Raw genomic sequence first — 17342 nt, forward strand, 5'->3', positions numbered from 1 at the left:
TCAAAAGGAATTATTGGGAGTTAACATATCCGGCACTGCCTGGGGGTAACCGACTCTGAGGCACATCATTCATTGTCACGCCTGACCTTGATTTTCCCTCACCCCCTGGGTGTATCATAATTCATATTCTCCAATGGGACACTTCCATAGCCAAGAGTCATCAATCATGCTCTCCAATTAGAATTTTGTGCAGCAGAAACTTCAGTCACCTACTTTACTACAGTTACTATCTTTGAAAACAATGATGGAATGCAGTTTCGGTTTTGCAAGCTGCTACACTGCTCCCCCCCGCCCTTTCTGTTGGCAACTCTAAAGACCCTAGAAATATTTTATGAGTTGACACAGACTACATACTGGTACTAGATGGGTGTCAAACTCAAGGCCCAAAAAGCTGGATCTGACCCGTGGAGTGCTTAGATCTGGCCGACGAGGCCGGTCTGGAAATAGCAAAGGACTGGCCCGCGGCGCCTCCCGGGCCCCGTTTTTGGCAGCAAAGTGCTGCAGGAGACTGTCCAGGCCGAAAATGGGCCGCAGGGGGGGGGACACAAATGCCCCTCCCTGCATCCCATTTTGCTCGGCAATGTGCTGCAGGAGGCATCCCTCTTGTCTCGTCCCCCTCCTCCCCCGGCCCATGGAGGAGATCTACAGTGCCACAAGGTTCCATCTTAGGCCCAGTACTCTTCAATATCTTCATTAACGACTTAGATGAGGGAATAGAAGGGGAACTTACCAAATTTGCAGATAATACTAAGCTGGGAGGACTAGCTAACACCCAAGAAGATGGGCTCAAGAGCCAGATGGATCTTGACAGACTAGAACACTAACAAAATGAAATTCAACATAGAGAGAAGGAAAGTCCTACACTTTGGCAAGAAAAACCAAAAGGACACATATAGACTGGGTGAAACCAGGCTAAATAGCAGTCACTGTGAGAGGGATCTTGGAGTCTTAGGGGACAACCAGCTAAATAGGAGCCAGCAGTATGCAGCAGCAGCCAAAAAAGCTAATGCAATCCTAAATTGTATTAACAGAGGGATACGGTCAAGATCAAGGGAAGTATTAATACCACTCTATAAAGCCTTAGTAAGACCACACCTAGAATACTGCATCCAGTTTTGGTCACCACACTATAAAAAAAGAAGTTGAGATTCTAGAAAAAGTGGCAAGAAGAGCAACCAGGATGATTAGGGGACTGGAGACTAAAACATATGAAGAACAGTTGCAGGAACTGGGCCTGGCTAGTCTAGTGAAGAGAAGGACCAGGGGAGACAGGAGAGCAGCCTTTCAATATTTGAGGGGCTGCCACAGAAAGGAGGGAGGGTCAAGCTATTTCCCAAAGCACCTGAAGGCCAGACAGGAAGAATGGATGGAAACTGAACAAGAAGAGATTTAACCTGGAACTAAGAAGAAACTTTCTGACAGTGAGAACAATCAACCCATGGAACAGAAGTTGCCCTCAAAAGTTGTGGGAGCTTCATCACTTGAGACTTTCAAGAAGAGATTAGACTGCCATCTGTCAGAAATGGTGTAGGGTCTCCTGCTTGGGACTACAAGGTTCCTTCCGATTATCTGTCCCTTCCAACTCTGATTATCTGTTGTCTGTTATAGTGCTAATTCATCCCTCAAAGAAACCCAGTTTGACACCCCTGCGGTACTACATACAACAGCTGCATTCAGAGCCGTGAGTAATTTGAACATACATGCAGTGTTCAATATAGTTCAATTTCAAGTTCAGAGCAACTGGAAAGCTTTGATGGCCCACCTCAAAATAAAGCAGCGCTACAAAACGATGGGATTAAGTTTTTGCCTTAATACAGGACGCCCTCGACGTATGAGCCCAAAATGTATGTTGTTAAGTGAGAAATTGGTTTGGTGAGCCTTGCCCCAATGTTCTTGCCAAATTCGTTAAGCGAATCACTGCAGTTGTTAAATGAGTAATCTGGTTGTTAAGTGAACCCGGCTTCCCAATTGACGTTGCTTGTTGGAAGGTCGCAAAAGGGACTCCGGGACGCTGCGACCCATCATAAATGTGAATCGGTTGTCAAGCATCCGAATGTCAATCACGCGACCAATGGGGATGCTGCAACGGTTGTAAGTGTGTAAAATTGTTGTCACTTTTTCCCGTGCCGTTGCAACTTTGAACGGTCACTAAACAAACCATTGTTAAGTCGAGAACTACCTGTATGATAGGCAGACCAGATTAAAGTACTAGTTTGAACTTTACACCGGTGGGTCCGATCGTTTTGAGCCTGACAACTCCACGTATGTTAAAGATGAACATCCCTTCTACCAAGACATACTGGTTGGCTTCTGGGAGGATGGAAGTCTGCTTGGAAACAAGGGGATCAGCCAAGAAGGTTCCATTCGCCCGATACCGAACCCTCCCAGGCAAATGCTGCGGTTGGTCATGTCCAGGCAAAGTTTCTTCAGGAGCAGACTGATGATCTTGCTGTCCCCTTTCTTCATGCTGACTGCTAAAGCGCTCCTAACGTCTTGTTCCCGGGCGCCACTGTTGAGCAGGAGTTCGACCACTTTTGGGTTGCTTCCTTTCTCACATACCTAGGAGGAGGAGGGGGGAGGGGGACGGGAGGAGGAGGGAGAGGAGGAGAAGGGGGAAAGGGGAAGGGGAAGAGGGGGAAGGAGGGAGAAGGAGGAGGAGAGGAAGCAGGAGGAGGAGGGGAAAGAGCAGGAGGGGGAGGAGGAGAGAGGAGGAGGAGGGGAAGCAGAAGCAGGAGAAGGGGAAATAGAGGAAGAGAAGGGGAAGGAAGGAGAAGGAGAAGAGGAGGAGGGGAGGAGGGGGAGGAGGAAGGAGAAGGGGAGGAGGGAGAAGGAGGAGGAGAAGAAGCAGGAGGAGAAGGGGAAATAGAGGAAGAGAAGGAGAAGGGAGAGGAGGAGGAGGGGAGGAGGAGAGAAGAGGAGGAGGGGAAGCAGAAGCAGGAGAAGGGGAAATAGAGGAAGAGAAGAAGGGAAGGAGGAGGAGGAGGGGAGGAGGAGGAGGGAGAAAGAGGAGGGAAGCAGAAGCAGGAGAAGGGGAAATAGAGGAAGAGAAGGGGAAGGGAGGAGGGGAAGGGGAGGAGAAGGAGAAGAGGAGGAGGGGAGGAGGGAGGAGGAGGAGGGAGAAAGAGGAGGGGAAGCGGAAGCAGGAGGAGAAGGGGAAATAGAGGAAGAGAAGAAGGGAAGGGCGGAGGAGAAAGAAGAAAGAAGAGAATTATTAATTTCATCAGTGCTGGAGATTCCTTTCAACAGAGTCTATCCTGGTATAGCAGGATGTGAAAACACAGCCACTGTATTCTACAAATAATATTTTATGTGAATGTGGACAACCTCAATAGCTCACTCAATAAATCATGGCTTAAACAAGTCAGGCAACTCTGTATGGAGATTCTCAGCCCTCCAGGTTATGACTGTCCCAAAGGTGCTTTTTCAGGAGGCAACTGGGCTTTCTGGGTTTTTCTTTTGAAGACGTTTCGCTTCTCATACCCAAGGAGCTTCTTCAGCTCTGACCGGATGGTGGGGAATGGAAGGATTTATATTCCTTGCAGACAAAGCTGGTCATTTGCATCCTTTTTAGAGGGTCGTTGAGGCACTTGGAGGTTTAGCTCTGTTTTCAGGGTCACCTAAGCGGTGAAAATGGGTGTGGAGCCTTCTTGGCTGAAGGATGTTTTCTTCCCTGCATCCCTTCACTGTTGAAGACATGCACAGGCTGTTGGGGATGAGTCTGTGTTGTCTGCATCTCAAACTGAAGCGCACATGGTTTCTGTAGTCTGCAATTTTTCTGGAAATTCATTCGTATTCCTGCACCATTCAAAGGGTGTTCACCCCAAAGTGCATAGCTAAAAGTCTATGGAGATTCTCAGTCATCCAGGTCATAGTTGTCCCAAAGATGCTTTTTTAAAATCTGTAATGAGACAGATAAACCTCCAAGTCACCTCAACAACTCTCTAAAAAGGACGCAAATGACCAAAGGTCTGCAAGGAATATAAATCCTTCCGTTCCCCACCATACGGTCAGAACTGAAGAAGCTTCTTGCATGAGAAGCAAGATGTCTTCAAAGCAAAACCAGAAAGTCCAGTTGTCTTTTGGAAAGGAAAAAAAAAAGCACTTTTGGGAAGTTTTGCCAAACCTTGCCAAATACATTGGATTAAAGTCTTCCTGGCCATTTTAAGGAGAGCAATAAAGGGTTCACACCAATGCGTTAAAACCAGGGAGTTTTACACCTGAGCCTGCCTGCCCACGGTTTTAACTTACGTACGTCGTAAATTAAGGACTTCTCCTTTGAGCTTGTATTCACGTCGGCGCCCAGGAGCAGCAAACACTCGGCCATAAAGCTGTTGCACTCCTCACAGGCCTTCTCCAGCAACAGGTTTTTCAAGTCGTCGTGTTCAGTTATTTTGGCAAAGCATTTAAAGCAAAGACTTCGAAACTGAAACGGGAACAAGAGGGGATTGAAACTTGGGTGCGTGTTGTTGACCACTTTGATTAAAGAAAAGAATATAAGTGTCAACTCATAAAACATTCCTAGGCCTGTTTTAGTAGTTGCCATAAAAAAGGAAGGTGGGGGAGGAAGGAAATCTGGAAGAGCGGTGCAGCACTTTGAAAGCAAAAGTACATTCCAACTCTTTATCTTTAAAAGATTGTAGCTAAAATAAGAGCTTTTGCCCGCAAATATATTGAATTGGAGAATGTGAATGATGACGTCCAACCTGTGAATGTGCTCAGTTGGAGAATCTGATTTATGACATACCCAGGGGGGAGGGGGGAAACAGGGTCACAGGTCTTCTAGTCCAACCCCCTGCCTGGGCAGGAAATCCTACACCACTTCAGACAAATGGTTATCCAACATCTTTTTAAAACTTCCAGTGTTGGAGCATCCACAACTTCTGGAGACAAGTTGTTCCACTGGTTAATTGTTCTCACTGTCAGGAAATTTCTCCTTAGTTCTTAGTTGCTTCTCTCCTTGGTTAGTTTCCATCTGTTGCTTCTTGTCCTGCCTTCAGGTGCTTTGGAGAATAGCTTGACTCCCTCTTCTTTGGGGCAGCCCCTCAGATATTGGAACACTGCTATCCTGTAATACCTAGTTCTTCTTTTCTTTTCTTTTCTTTTTTTTAAAACAAGTTTTATTAATTTTCAAAACACACAAGTCATCATTATCCATTACATGTTTAACCTTTTTCCATTATAAATTTAACAAGTCAGATAAACTATAATTCTGTTTTAAACCATTTCCATATAAACATACAAAAACCTCTTATCCAATTTCCCTTTATTTCTCTTTACTCTTATTCAATTTTATTATTATTATTTCATCTATTTCTTTCTGACTTAGTTACCATTATTCTCATTCTATATTTCTACAAGGTTTTATTAATTCTCCCCCAAAAAAACAACATATACACACAACACACAAAACATAAAAAAGATCTTTTTGGAAAGTAACTTGGACCCAGGTATCTCTCTTTTCATGGACTTCAATTATATTCATGCTCATCTTACATATCATTACTTATTTTATTTACCATTCTAAGTCTTCTATATTAACTTCTCCACATATTTCACTCTTCTTAATTCTATCTTAATTAATCATCTTAATTTGAGTCATTATATTTACCGTATTTGCCGGCGTATAAGACGACTTTTTTTGCCCTGAAAACATGCCTCCAAGTGGGGGTCGTCTTATACGCCGGGAGGACTCCGACTCCCACTTCGAGCTTGAGTTGCAGCCGGGAGGAGGCTGGGGAGCGGGGGTGTGTGTGTGTGTGTGTGTGTGTGTGTGGCGGGTGTCACTCGCCACGCGCTGCGCAACCTTTCCCCTCTTCCTTCCTTAGCGGTGTGGGGAGGAGAGGATTCGAAGATCCTCACGTGCGGCGTACTTTTCTTTTTTTTTTTCTTTTTGCACGCAGGTTTTGCATGCGGGCGGCTGTAGGTTAAGGATGGGGAGCCCCGGGTGGGTTATCAGGTTTTACGGTGCTTCCAACATGTGCGAACGGTGGGAGAGCGGAGAAGAGAGCGAGCAGCGCCCGCTGTGTGAAATCCTGCCGTCAAAGCAACACTGGGGGAGGCAGGGTATAAATTTACCAGGTTAATGTAGCAATGGTGATTAATGCCCAGAACATTGTTTGCGGGTATTGGGGTGTGTGTGTGTGTGGTGGTGGTGGTGAGGAGAGGTTGTCCTTTGAATGCGGAAAAGTAGGTGTGACCTTGTGTAGGAAAATAAAGAGATCCTTTTAGCGTGTTTGGCTTCTTTGCCTCCCTCGTTCGCTTTGACGTGGAGATAATGGCCTTCGGGCGGGAGGGGAAAAACGGTAGCTGGATCATTTCAAATTTCACTTACTCTCCTGCCTCACTTCAATATGTCTGAGCGACTCCAGATACTGGAAGACTTTTTGAATGAAAGTGTTACCTCCATATTTTTTTTAAAGAGGGCCACTTGGGAAAAAAAAAGATTCTAAGGAATTCCTTGTTTCTTGATTAAAGAGAAGGCATTGAATATACTGTTCCTTGGCAGCCTTTTCAGTGTCCGGGTTTTTGTGTGTGTGTGTGTGTGAGAGAGAGAGAGAGAGAGATCAGCTGTATTGAGAAGAGAATGTTTCCTGTGTTCTCATTTTATTTACAACATATTTTACGCTTAATGGTAAGCAATGAAAAATATTTTTAAAACTCATTTCTAAACTCCATAGCTATTTGCATATTCTTGGTTCAAAATTGGATTAGCTCATTTCAAAATTGTCCAAAGCAGAAAAGTGCGTCCAAAAAAAAAAAAAAAAGTGCAAAAGTGGAAGGTGTGTGGAAGAGGGGTAGTCTTATACGGCGAGTATATAACAAACTCTATATTTTGAGTGGAAATGTTGGGGGTCGTCTTATACGCCCAGTCGTCTTATACGCCGGCAAATACGGTATATCTTTTGTCCATTCTCTATTGTACCTTTGTCTCATTCCTTTTAAAAAGAAAGAAATTTCTCCTGAAATCACTAATCAGAGTATGATGCCTTTCTATCTCCCCACTAAATTAATCAAATTAATCTTTAAAATACCCAATCCGATTTTGCTTGGTACATTCTAACTGAATAATACATCCAAAACAATTAAATACATAGTTAAACAATAGATCTAAATATTAAAAACAAAATACTATAATGAAAGTTTTATAATAACATCAATACCATAATCTTATTAAACTCTTTAATTAAAGTTTAATATTCTAAATCTCCTCATATTATATTTTCAGACCAATCATTATTAACATTTCAACATTTTAATCTCTTATCAACTCTCAAGCCATTTAAATTTTCTATTTCTGATACAATACTACAATATCATCTTATGTACCTTGCAAAATCTCTTTGAAGAAATTATACTTATCCTTTATCCCTAAAAAAATTTCTTTTTCCCATTTAATTTCAAAACTTTGTAGCTTTTCTCCACCTTTTCCCTTTCTTTCTTCTCCCAACAAACCTTTCTACCCCCTCTTCTAGCCTCTGCCTTACTGGCTTCCCTTCTCTGTCGTATTCCTCTTCCCTTTTGTTTACCATCCTTATATTGATTTTGCACCTTGTTTTTCCCTTTCTTAAATGTTTTTTAAATCTTAAGTCCTTTATTTCTCTTCTTTTCCCTCTTCTTTCCCTCTTGGTCGAGTTCTGAGATTTATTAAAGATGGCTTCCTCTCTTTGTTCTTCTTCTGCTGTCTTCATCTGTTGCAATGTTTGTTGATAGTTAATGAACGCCATTTCCAAAAAAAGGCAGGCTTCTTTCAAACCAGCTTTACCATTTTGTTTTGCTTGCTCATAATCTTTTCTCAGTTCCTCGATAGAAGAAGCCATTATAAATCTTTTCTTTTTTTTCTCTTACAACAGCCAGAATATTCCAAAGGAAAAATAAGACAATCCCAAAGTTATCAGTCAGTCCAAACCAAGACAGAGTTCCCACTCTCTCCTCCTAGGGTAGTATCAATAGAGAAAAAGAAAGTCCAAATCTGTTTCTTAAAATCTTATTGCAATATATTTTAGTCTTTCAATCCTTAAGGCATCTCCTCCAACAAAGTCTTAGCATACAAATATTTTTTTTAGTCCTCTCTTTTCCCACTCATCGCTTAAAGCCAGTTTTCACCAAAAAAAATAGGTTTCTTAATATTCACTTTTTATTCCGTAAAAAAGAGGTAAGCTATCCTTTCAGCACCATTAAACTGCGCTTTTTTCCTCTTCTTGAAGGTATCATTCAGAAAGTCGTACTTTTCAGGAATTTTGTTAAATATGTCTTAGAGTCCTAGGAACCAAGAAAAACTTTCTCCTCTCAAGCACTTTCTCCACTTCCTCCTGCGCATTCTTACCCGGCTGCCAGCTTCTTTGTGGCGGCGTTATTACGGACCGCCGCTGCACAATCCTGGGAAAGGGGTTCTGCCGGCCGGGAGTGGGTCTGCAACACCCCACCCTTCTCCGGATCCCCCACCAGCTGCCCCCTGCCAGGCCTAGCTCCGTCCGGTGGAGCCCCAAAAAAACGGCTGGGCAGCGGCAGGGATCGCGCAGCTTAAAAGCAGAAATCCTGCCGTCGTTGGCCGACAAACCGGCTTCCCTAGTTCTTCTTTTCATCAGACTAGACATACCCTGCAACCATTCTTCGTTATGTTTTAGCCTCCAGTCCCCTAATCCTCTTGGTTGCTCTTCTCTGCACTCTTTCTAGAGTCTCCACATCTTTTTTACATCGTGGCGACCAAAATTGAATGCAGGATTCCAGATGTGGTCATACCAAGTGGTATTAACACTTCACGTGATTTTGATTCTATCCCTCTGCTTATGCAGCTTAGAACTGTGTTGGCTTTTTTAGCAGCTGCTGCACACTTTATTAGATTGATAAGATCTTTATACGTAGTGGTGCGATGGCCTAGAGGTGGAGCTCTCGCCTCACAATAAGGAGGCTGTGAGTTCGATCCTAGGTAGCAGCAAATATTTCTCTCTCTGGGCACACTTAGAATGTATCTGCTGAACAAAACTCCGCATTGATGACAGGAAGGGCATCTGGCCAGTAAACACTCTGCTAGCTCCATTCAGTTGCCCAGACTTCACCCCTGCAAGGGATTATGGGGTCGTTAAATGATGATAGATAGATAGATCTTTATAGAAATGGCTTGTTTATATTATTAGGAAAAAGCAAAAAAGTTGTGATTTGATGTTAATGCGTTATTTCTTGGTAACAGAGAGAGTCAGAAGGACACGCTTCTTTTTCTTCTTTTTCTTATCTTTCCTCACTTCTCCTTCCCCTTTTCTTCCCACTGCTTTCCTATTTACTTTGTATTTTGTATTACTGTATAACTCAATAAAAATGTTAACATAAAAAAAAGAAACTTAGGTACCTGTTCACTTGAGGTTTCACTTACTTTAATGTTAAGGTATTTCATAAACTAACTGGATACCCGTGCTTCGCTACGAAACTGTGTGGTCGGGCTTAGTTTTTGGGGAGGAAAATAAGGGGGGAAAAAATCTGTCTCTGCCTACCAGCATCCATTGGTATTCATCTGGCTAGCGTCCTGTCAGTGTGTGTGAGAGTTGAGGGCTGTTTGGAAACTGAAACAGTATTTGCTGTGTGAGCAAGAAGACAGCAAAGGGCATGGCTTAGCTCAACTGTTCTGTACTAAAGCTGCTTGGTGCTGTGAAACTGAAAATGAAACTCCTCTCCTCTGCTTGTGTTTTGCCTTTGGAACAGATTTCTTTTCAGGTGGGGAGGGGGGAGTAGAACTCCTTAGCATCAGAACGTGTTAATAATAATAATATAGGAAATACAAATGCTGTGATGGCCATTTTGAAAAATCCTTTCTTAGTGAGCCCTTAGAAGCCAAGAGGAACCTACAGGCCAAATTTCAAGTTTGTAGGCTTTACGATTCTGTAGATTTTGTGATGATGCCTGAGTGGTATTTCGCTTTTATATATACATAGATTAAAGGTTGTTTTCCCAGGAGGGTTAAAAGAAATGAATTGAAGAGCTGAGACCCATTCAAAAGGAGTCAAGAAGAACATGGGTAGCCCTTGACTTACAACCATAATTGAGTCCTATATTTCTCCGGCTAAGTGAGACAGTGATTGAGTGAATTTTGTCCCATTTTGCAACCTTCCTTGCCACGGTTGTTAAATGAATCCCCTCAGTTGTTAAATTAGTAACGTGGCTGTTCAGTGAATCGGGCTTCCCTCATTGACTTTGATCGTCAGAAGGTCGCAAAAGGGGATCACGTAACCCTTCCGGGACACTGCAACTATCGTAAATACGAGTCGGTGGCCAAGCATCCGAATTTTGATCACATGACCGTGGGGGGGGGGAATGCTGCAACGGTCATCAAGATGGAAAAGCATTCACAGGTTGCTTTTTCTTTAGTCACGTCGTCACTTTGAACGGTCACTAACTGAACCGTCGTAACTCAAGGACTACCTGTGCACCAGAATTACAAATCACCTGCTGATCTCTTTGCTCATTAAAACACATGGAGAGCTGGTAGAAGAGGCAGATCTCGAACGATTCCTGTATGAGCAGCTTTGCAAACCAAGGGGATGACTGGAGTATGGCTGCAATCATTTGAAATCCCTGTAATTCAATGGAAAAAAAAGTATCATCAGCTCAAATGTACCGTTAATAAATCGGGAAGGGAGAGTTTGAGATTTGAACATTCCTTATCTGGTTCCAATATGGGCAGATTCTATCATGGACTTACACTGAGGATTACCTGTGCATTCAAATAGCGTAGAGTAGAGTAGAGTAGAGTAGAGTAGAGTAGAGTAGAGTAGAGCAGAGCAGAGCAGAGCAGAGCAGAGCAGAGAAGAGAAGAGAAGAGAAGAGAAGAGAAGAGAAGAGAAGAGAAGAGAAGAGAAGAGAAGAGAAGAGAAAAGAGAAGAGAAGAGCAGAGCAGAGCAGAGCAGAGTAGAATAGAATAGAATAATGGAATAGAATAGAATAGATATTGGAATGAAGCATAGAATAGAATGGAATAGAATGGAATAAAATAGAACAGAACAGAACAGAATAGAATAAAATAGAATAGGAATAGGAATAGGAATAGGAATAGAATAGTATATGGAATAGAAAAGAACAGAACAGAACAGAATAGGAATAGAATAGGAATAGGAACAGGAATAGCATATGGAATAGAACAGAACAGAATAGGAGTAGGAGTAGGAGTAGGAGTAGGAGTAGGAGTAGGAATAGAATAGAATAGAATAGAATAGAATAGAATAGAATAGAATAGAATAGAATAGAAATAGGAATAGGAACAGGAATAGCATATGGAATAGAACAGAACAGAACAGGAGTAGGTGTAGGAGTAGGAGTAGGAATAGGAATAGGAATAGAATAGTATATAGAATAGAATAGAATAGAATAGAATAGAATAGAATAGAATAGAATAGAATAGAATAGAATAGAATAGAATAGGAACAGGAGTAGGAATAGGAATAGGACAGGACAGAACAGAATAGAATAGAATAGGAATAGAATAGAATAGAATAGAATAGAATGAATAGAATAGAAGAATAGAATAGAATAGAATAGAATAGAATAGAATAGAATAGGAATAGGAATAGGAATAGGAATAGGAATAGAATATGGAATAGAATAAAATAGAATAGGAATAGGAACAGGAATAGCATATGGAATAGAACAGAACAGGAGTAGGAGTAGGAGTAGGAATAGGAATAGAATAGAATAGAATAGAATAGAATAGAATAGAATAGAAATATAGTAGAGCAGAGCAGAGCAGAGCAGAGTAGAGCAGAGTAGAGTAGAGTAGAGTAGAGTAGAGTAGAGTAGAGTAGAACAGAACAGAACAGAACAGAACGCAATGCAATGCAATGCAATGCAATGCAATGCAATGCAATGCAATGCAATGCAATGCAATGCAATACAATACAATAACAAAGTTGGAAGGGTTAGAGGTCTTCTAGTCCAACCCCATGGTCAGGCAGGAAGCCCTATACCACTTTAGACAGATGGTTGTCCAATCTCTTCTTCAAAAATTCCTGTGTTGGAGCATTCACAACTTCTGGAGGCAAGAAGAATTCCACTGGTTAATTATTCCCACTGTCAGGAATTTTCTCCTTAGTTCTAGGTTGCTTCTCTCCTTGATTAGTTTCCACCCATGGTTTCTTCTTCTGCCTTGTGGTGCTTTGGAGAATAGCTTGACTACCTCTTCTCTGTGGCAGCCCCTCAGATACTGGAATATCACTATCATGTCTCCCCGAGTCCTTCTTTTCATTAGCCTAGACATACCCAATTCCAGCATCTGTTCTTTCTGTTTTACCTTCCAGTCCCCTGATCATCTTGGTTGCTCTTGGTTCAACTCAAAGTGGGGAAAAAAATACCAAACATCTGAATTTCCCCAAGAATCTTCCTGCCCAAATTGGTGTTTCATTTGTTACCTGAACCTGAATTTCGACAACATCCTTAAAGCGTCGTAACGTCGAGACCAAAGGAGATACCAAGGCATAGAAAGTAGCTGAACATAAGATCTTTCTGGATATCAAGGATCCCAGAAAGTTTAAACCTAAGCGTTGTATTTCTAGAAAGAAAAGAAAATTGGGAATATTACAACGGAAGTACTTATCAAGCACACAATAGCAATAGCGGTACAGATAGTCCTCAATTTATGACCACAATGGAGGCCAAATTTTTTGTTGTTAAGCGAGACATTTGTTAAGTGAGTTCTGCCCCATTGTTAAGTGAATCACTGCCATTGATAACTTCTTCTTCTGCGGCCAGCAAGGCTTTTCCTGAAGGCCTCTGCAGCCGATAACAGATCGATCCAGAGCTTTGTTCTCAGTTACAGAGGCTTTCAGGAAAGCCTTGCCAGCTGCAGAAGAAATGGACTGGCAAGGCAGGTGTCGGGGTATGCAAGGCCTGGCTACAACTGTCCAAAGGTAAGTAGTAGGGCAGCTCCACCCCCCACCCACCCCTAATTTTTACCTGTGCAGTCAAGTTGCCAGGATCTTAATTAGGGCTTATTTGGGGGGGGGGGGGTAGGTGTCATGCCCCTGTTGAAGTCTGACTCCAAAGGAGAGGAGGAACAGCCGACAGGGAGTGGAAATGTGGCTCCAAAGGTTGTGGAAGAAACTGGGGAAGGGCACAGTCTGGCTGGGCATCCAGAGGAAGACCCAGGCCCATCCCCTCTTCATCCTAAGGCACGCAGGGAGGAGCGGATAAGGGAGAAATGTGAATGGCATGGTCTACGGGAGAGGAAAGGGCCCTGATCCCCTTCATGGGCTGCAGCTGTGAGGATTGTTTAAAAGGACAAACTGCGCATGGCCCAGTGCTGGAAGCAAAGTGTGAAATAATTCTAGTCTTTCAGTTCTTATCTGAGTTCTGGTGTCCTTCCCAATATTTCGATATCTGTGGACGTCTTCAAGCCCTTATCCTGCCTTGTCTCATTAATTGCTTCAGTGCGGTTTGTGTTGTTGTTTTTTATTTATAATTTATATGTATTTTGAGTTTCAACAGCATTTCTTCCTTTTTGCAACTGTTTGTGGGGGAGTTTTTCTCTCCAGTCAATGATAATTGGAGCTTTGAAGCCAAGTTGAAGGAATTAAAGGGACTTCACCTGTTTTTGTGACTTTGCTGCTTTTGTATCCCACCCTGGGTCATCACAGTAGGACTTATATTGGGCGCACATGTAAAAATCAAGCTAGGCCTTACTTTCAGGATAGGTCATATTCCGAAACAGAGTGTACACTATAATTTTGAAACTTCTAAACCCAAATTTTCACACCCTTGGAATACCATCTTGTACCCCTGGTTGGGAACCCCTGTTCTGGATCAACCTTCTAAAATATGTCTACCCATGATACGCATCTCAGAACAATGACAGAAAATCCTGGGAATTCGGCTCATACATCTGCACATTCTCCAGGTTGACGAAGCTTTTGATTTGATGACCGGACATTCTCAGTTTCAAAATAAATGATTTTTCTGCTTGCCTTGATCATCTGGATACATCTGTAGTGTGTGGAGTAGAGTATCTGCCATTCCTAGATTGGATAACATTTGTAATAAAGTCGGACGTTCTGTTATAGTGGAAAGTATTTGAAGTCCACATCTCTGAATGCCTGGATTTCCAATAAACTAGAAGGAAAAAAAAACCCAAAAGCAGATGGTTATATTTGATTATATAAATCTTCAATTTATCGACCCTTGATGCAAATACTGGCAATCTTCAACTTAACGACAGTTCATTTAGTGATCTTTCAAAGTTGCAACGGTACTGAAAAAGGTAACCCATGACTGTTTCTCACACTTATAAGTGGAAAACAAAACTCCACATTGGCAACAGGAAAGGCATCCAGCCAGTAAACATTCAGCTCCATTCAGTTGCCCAGACTCCACCCCACAAGGGATTATGGGGTTGTTAAAAGATTTCATAGATTGATTTACTTCTATGAAGACAATGCAACTCAGACCTTATTTAGCTGTTATAACCAGCTTGTAATATTGAAAAGAGTTACCTATTAAATACAAAGTGACTACAATAAAACAGATGTAACAAAAATTAACTGTACCGTGTTCAGAGCACCAAGGACAAGTAAATGACCTCCTTCTAACAAAAACTGACTTTTCAAAAGTGTTAGCATGGTTTTCTGGTTAGTGTCTTCTGAACCAACATGGTGCTGATTTTTTAGCACTTCTGCAACACACGAAAACAATTTGTAAAAGCGATTATTGTAATTGAAATGCATCAAATACGTGCATACCCACACTCACACACAAAGAACAAAACTTATTGTTTTTTTTTATATTATTTTTACTTTTTATCTTTTATAAAACATCTCATTAGGTGAACAATATGGTTCCAGGTTTTCACATTTCCATACATTTCCAGACCAAAATTACATACCAACTTTTATATCCAAATTTATATCATATTATTACTTATTACCTTTTTCTTTAGTCTCATACATTATTTAACAATATTATCCATATACGTATTCATTTTCTATATTCATTACTCTTATTTTATACCATCTCATTTCATATTATAGCTTATTTCATTTTTCTTTAAATATTCTCCTGTCATATTAAACAATATTATCCATATTCTTATTCAATTTTTATAATAATTATATACATATTCTTACACTTATTATTTTATAGTCCAAAATCTTATGCAATGAACTCTTTGGAGAAAATTCCTAATGATTTAGTGCTATTAAGAGATTTCTAACCCAGGTTTTGTGTTGGAGGCATCTCAAAGGAGGTGACCAGGCAATCATTTTGTGCTTATAAATAGTTTTATGAAATAAGTATAGGAAAAACAAAACAAAAACAAATTGAGCCATTACATTTCAATCCTAAAGTTTTAAAAGAAAACTATCCAGTGATTCAGTAATGAGAAGAATTACGGTAAGTACAGACTAAAGCAGAAAGAATGAATGGATAAACTTATTTTAAGATGCTATCCTGCTAAAAATGCAAGGTAGAGAGAGAAACCATTATTGTAAATTAATTACCACCGCTGATTTCTGTTTAATTTGTTCCATGCTGGGCACCCTACATATTTGTATACCTGATAATTTGCAAACAACTTTTGATGAGAGAAACAGCCGAGAACTCTGATCTTAACCATGCTTCATTGTAAATGTCCCATTACTGACGCATTCAGATGATTTCTATTCTCTAAATAATTGTTCAAAGTCATTCCAAGGAAACCATTTCAACACAAACTTTAATGAATTGAGCAGCTGAACCAAGGATTTTTAGCTGAAATGGGATCTCACTTTGAATCGAAAGTGTGCAGTAAACCTCTTACAATATTATAAATTTTGAATAATGTACTAGAATATTTTTATTTTGTGATAGTTCAGATTTGCTGCTGAATCTGCCACATTTATCTGTACCTGGTTTTCTCATCTTCCCTCTCTTCCAAAATATATAGAGATAGGTAGGTAGGTAGGTAGGTAGGTAGGTAGGTAGGTAGATAGATAGATAGATAGATAGATAGATATAGATATAGATATATAGATATAGATATAGATATATATAGATATAGAATAGATAGAAAGATAGATAGATAGATAGATAGATAAATGGATGTATTAATAGATATAGATAGATAGATAGATAGATAGATAGATAGATAGATAGATAGATATAGATATAGATATAGATAAATATAGATAGATAGATAGTTAGATAGAGATAGAGATAGAGAGATAGAAAGAAAGAAAGAACAAAAGAAAGAAAGAAAGAAAGAAAGAAAGAAAGAAAGAAAGAAAGAAAGAAAGAAAGAAGACATAAACAAGACTCTATTTGTAGTACCTAGTTTGGATTAGTTTACGCTACTATCTTCTAAGGTGTTTTACCTGGAACCATGCAATGTAAAATTACTTTAAGTGCTTCCAACTGTACCGATGGCAAGTTTTTGTGTTTCTTCATAGTTTTCATACATCCAGATGCAGCAGCGATCATGATATCCAACTGTAAGAAACTGGAACATAAATCATGGAAATGCTATAATACCAACTACTTGGTAACCTATTTGTTTATTAGAACATAGAATCATGAGCTGGAAGGGCCTCAGAGGTCTTCTAGTCCAACCCCTTTGCTCAGGACAGGAGACCTTATTCCAAGCTGGTCAAACCGTTGTTCACTCTATTTTTGAAAACCTCTAGCAATGGAGCACCCACACCATCTGGAGGCACACTGATTGATTGGGCCTCCGTGTCAATTAATTGTTCTCACGGTTAGGAAATTTCCCCTTATTTCTAGGTGGGATCTCTCAGGTGCTTTGAAGAACAAGTCAACCCTCTCTTCTCTGTGATAGCTTCTCAGGTGTTGGAAGACAGCTATCCTCTCACTCCTAATTCTCCTCTTTGTTAGACTAGACATATCTAGCTCCCTCAACTGTTCGTCCTACGATTTAGCCTCCAGTCCCTCTTAGCATCTTTGTTGTGCTTCTGTAATGACCCAGGGTGGGATAAAAAATAAGTACAGTCACAAAAAACAGGTATATCCCCTTTTATTCCTTCACTTCGCTTCCAAGCTCCAAATATCCTTGATGGAGACAAAAAACTCTCACACAAGCAGTTACAAGGAGGAGGAAATTCCGTTTAAATTATAAAGAGTAAAAAACAACACAAACCAGGCAAGATAAGGGCTGGAAGACGTCCACAGATATCAGAACACACACTGGGAAGGATGCCAAACTCAGAGAGGAACAATAAACTAGAGATATTTCCATGCTTTGTTTCCAGCACTTGCCCGTATGCATGTCCGTCCTCTTATCCAGTTGTCACAGCTGCAGCCCATGAAGAGGATCAAGGCCCTCTCCTCCCCAGTAGACCACATCTCTCCTTTATCCTCTCCTCCCTGCATGCCCTAGGATG

General features: G+C 41.0%; 1 protein-coding gene across 2 annotated transcripts in view; it reads right to left on the minus strand.

Annotated features, from left to right (window-relative positions):
* Positions 1-17342, minus strand: part of LRRK2 (leucine rich repeat kinase 2) — a 103948-nt gene that overhangs the window by 55152 nt on the left and 31454 nt on the right. For both annotated transcript variants that reach the window (XM_087967784.1, XM_087967783.1), the window contains exons 13-19: positions 16320-16444; positions 14520-14644; positions 13941-14085; positions 12390-12529; positions 10435-10563; positions 4253-4423; positions 2301-2559 (exon numbers count right to left, since the gene is read on the minus strand). In XM_087967784.1, coding sequence (XP_087823910.1) covers positions 2301-2559; positions 4253-4423; positions 10435-10563; positions 12390-12529; positions 13941-14085; positions 14520-14644; positions 16320-16444 — 1094 coding nt within the window. The remainder of the gene's footprint in view (positions 1-2300; positions 2560-4252; positions 4424-10434; positions 10564-12389; positions 12530-13940; positions 14086-14519; positions 14645-16319; positions 16445-17342) is intronic.

Source organism: Notechis scutatus, chromosome 6 (assembly GCF_049901735.1).
Source record: "Notechis scutatus isolate UNSWTSFEM ecotype Mainland chromosome 6, rNotScu1.2, whole genome shotgun sequence".
NCBI lineage: Eukaryota > Metazoa > Chordata > Lepidosauria > Squamata > Elapidae > Notechis > Notechis scutatus.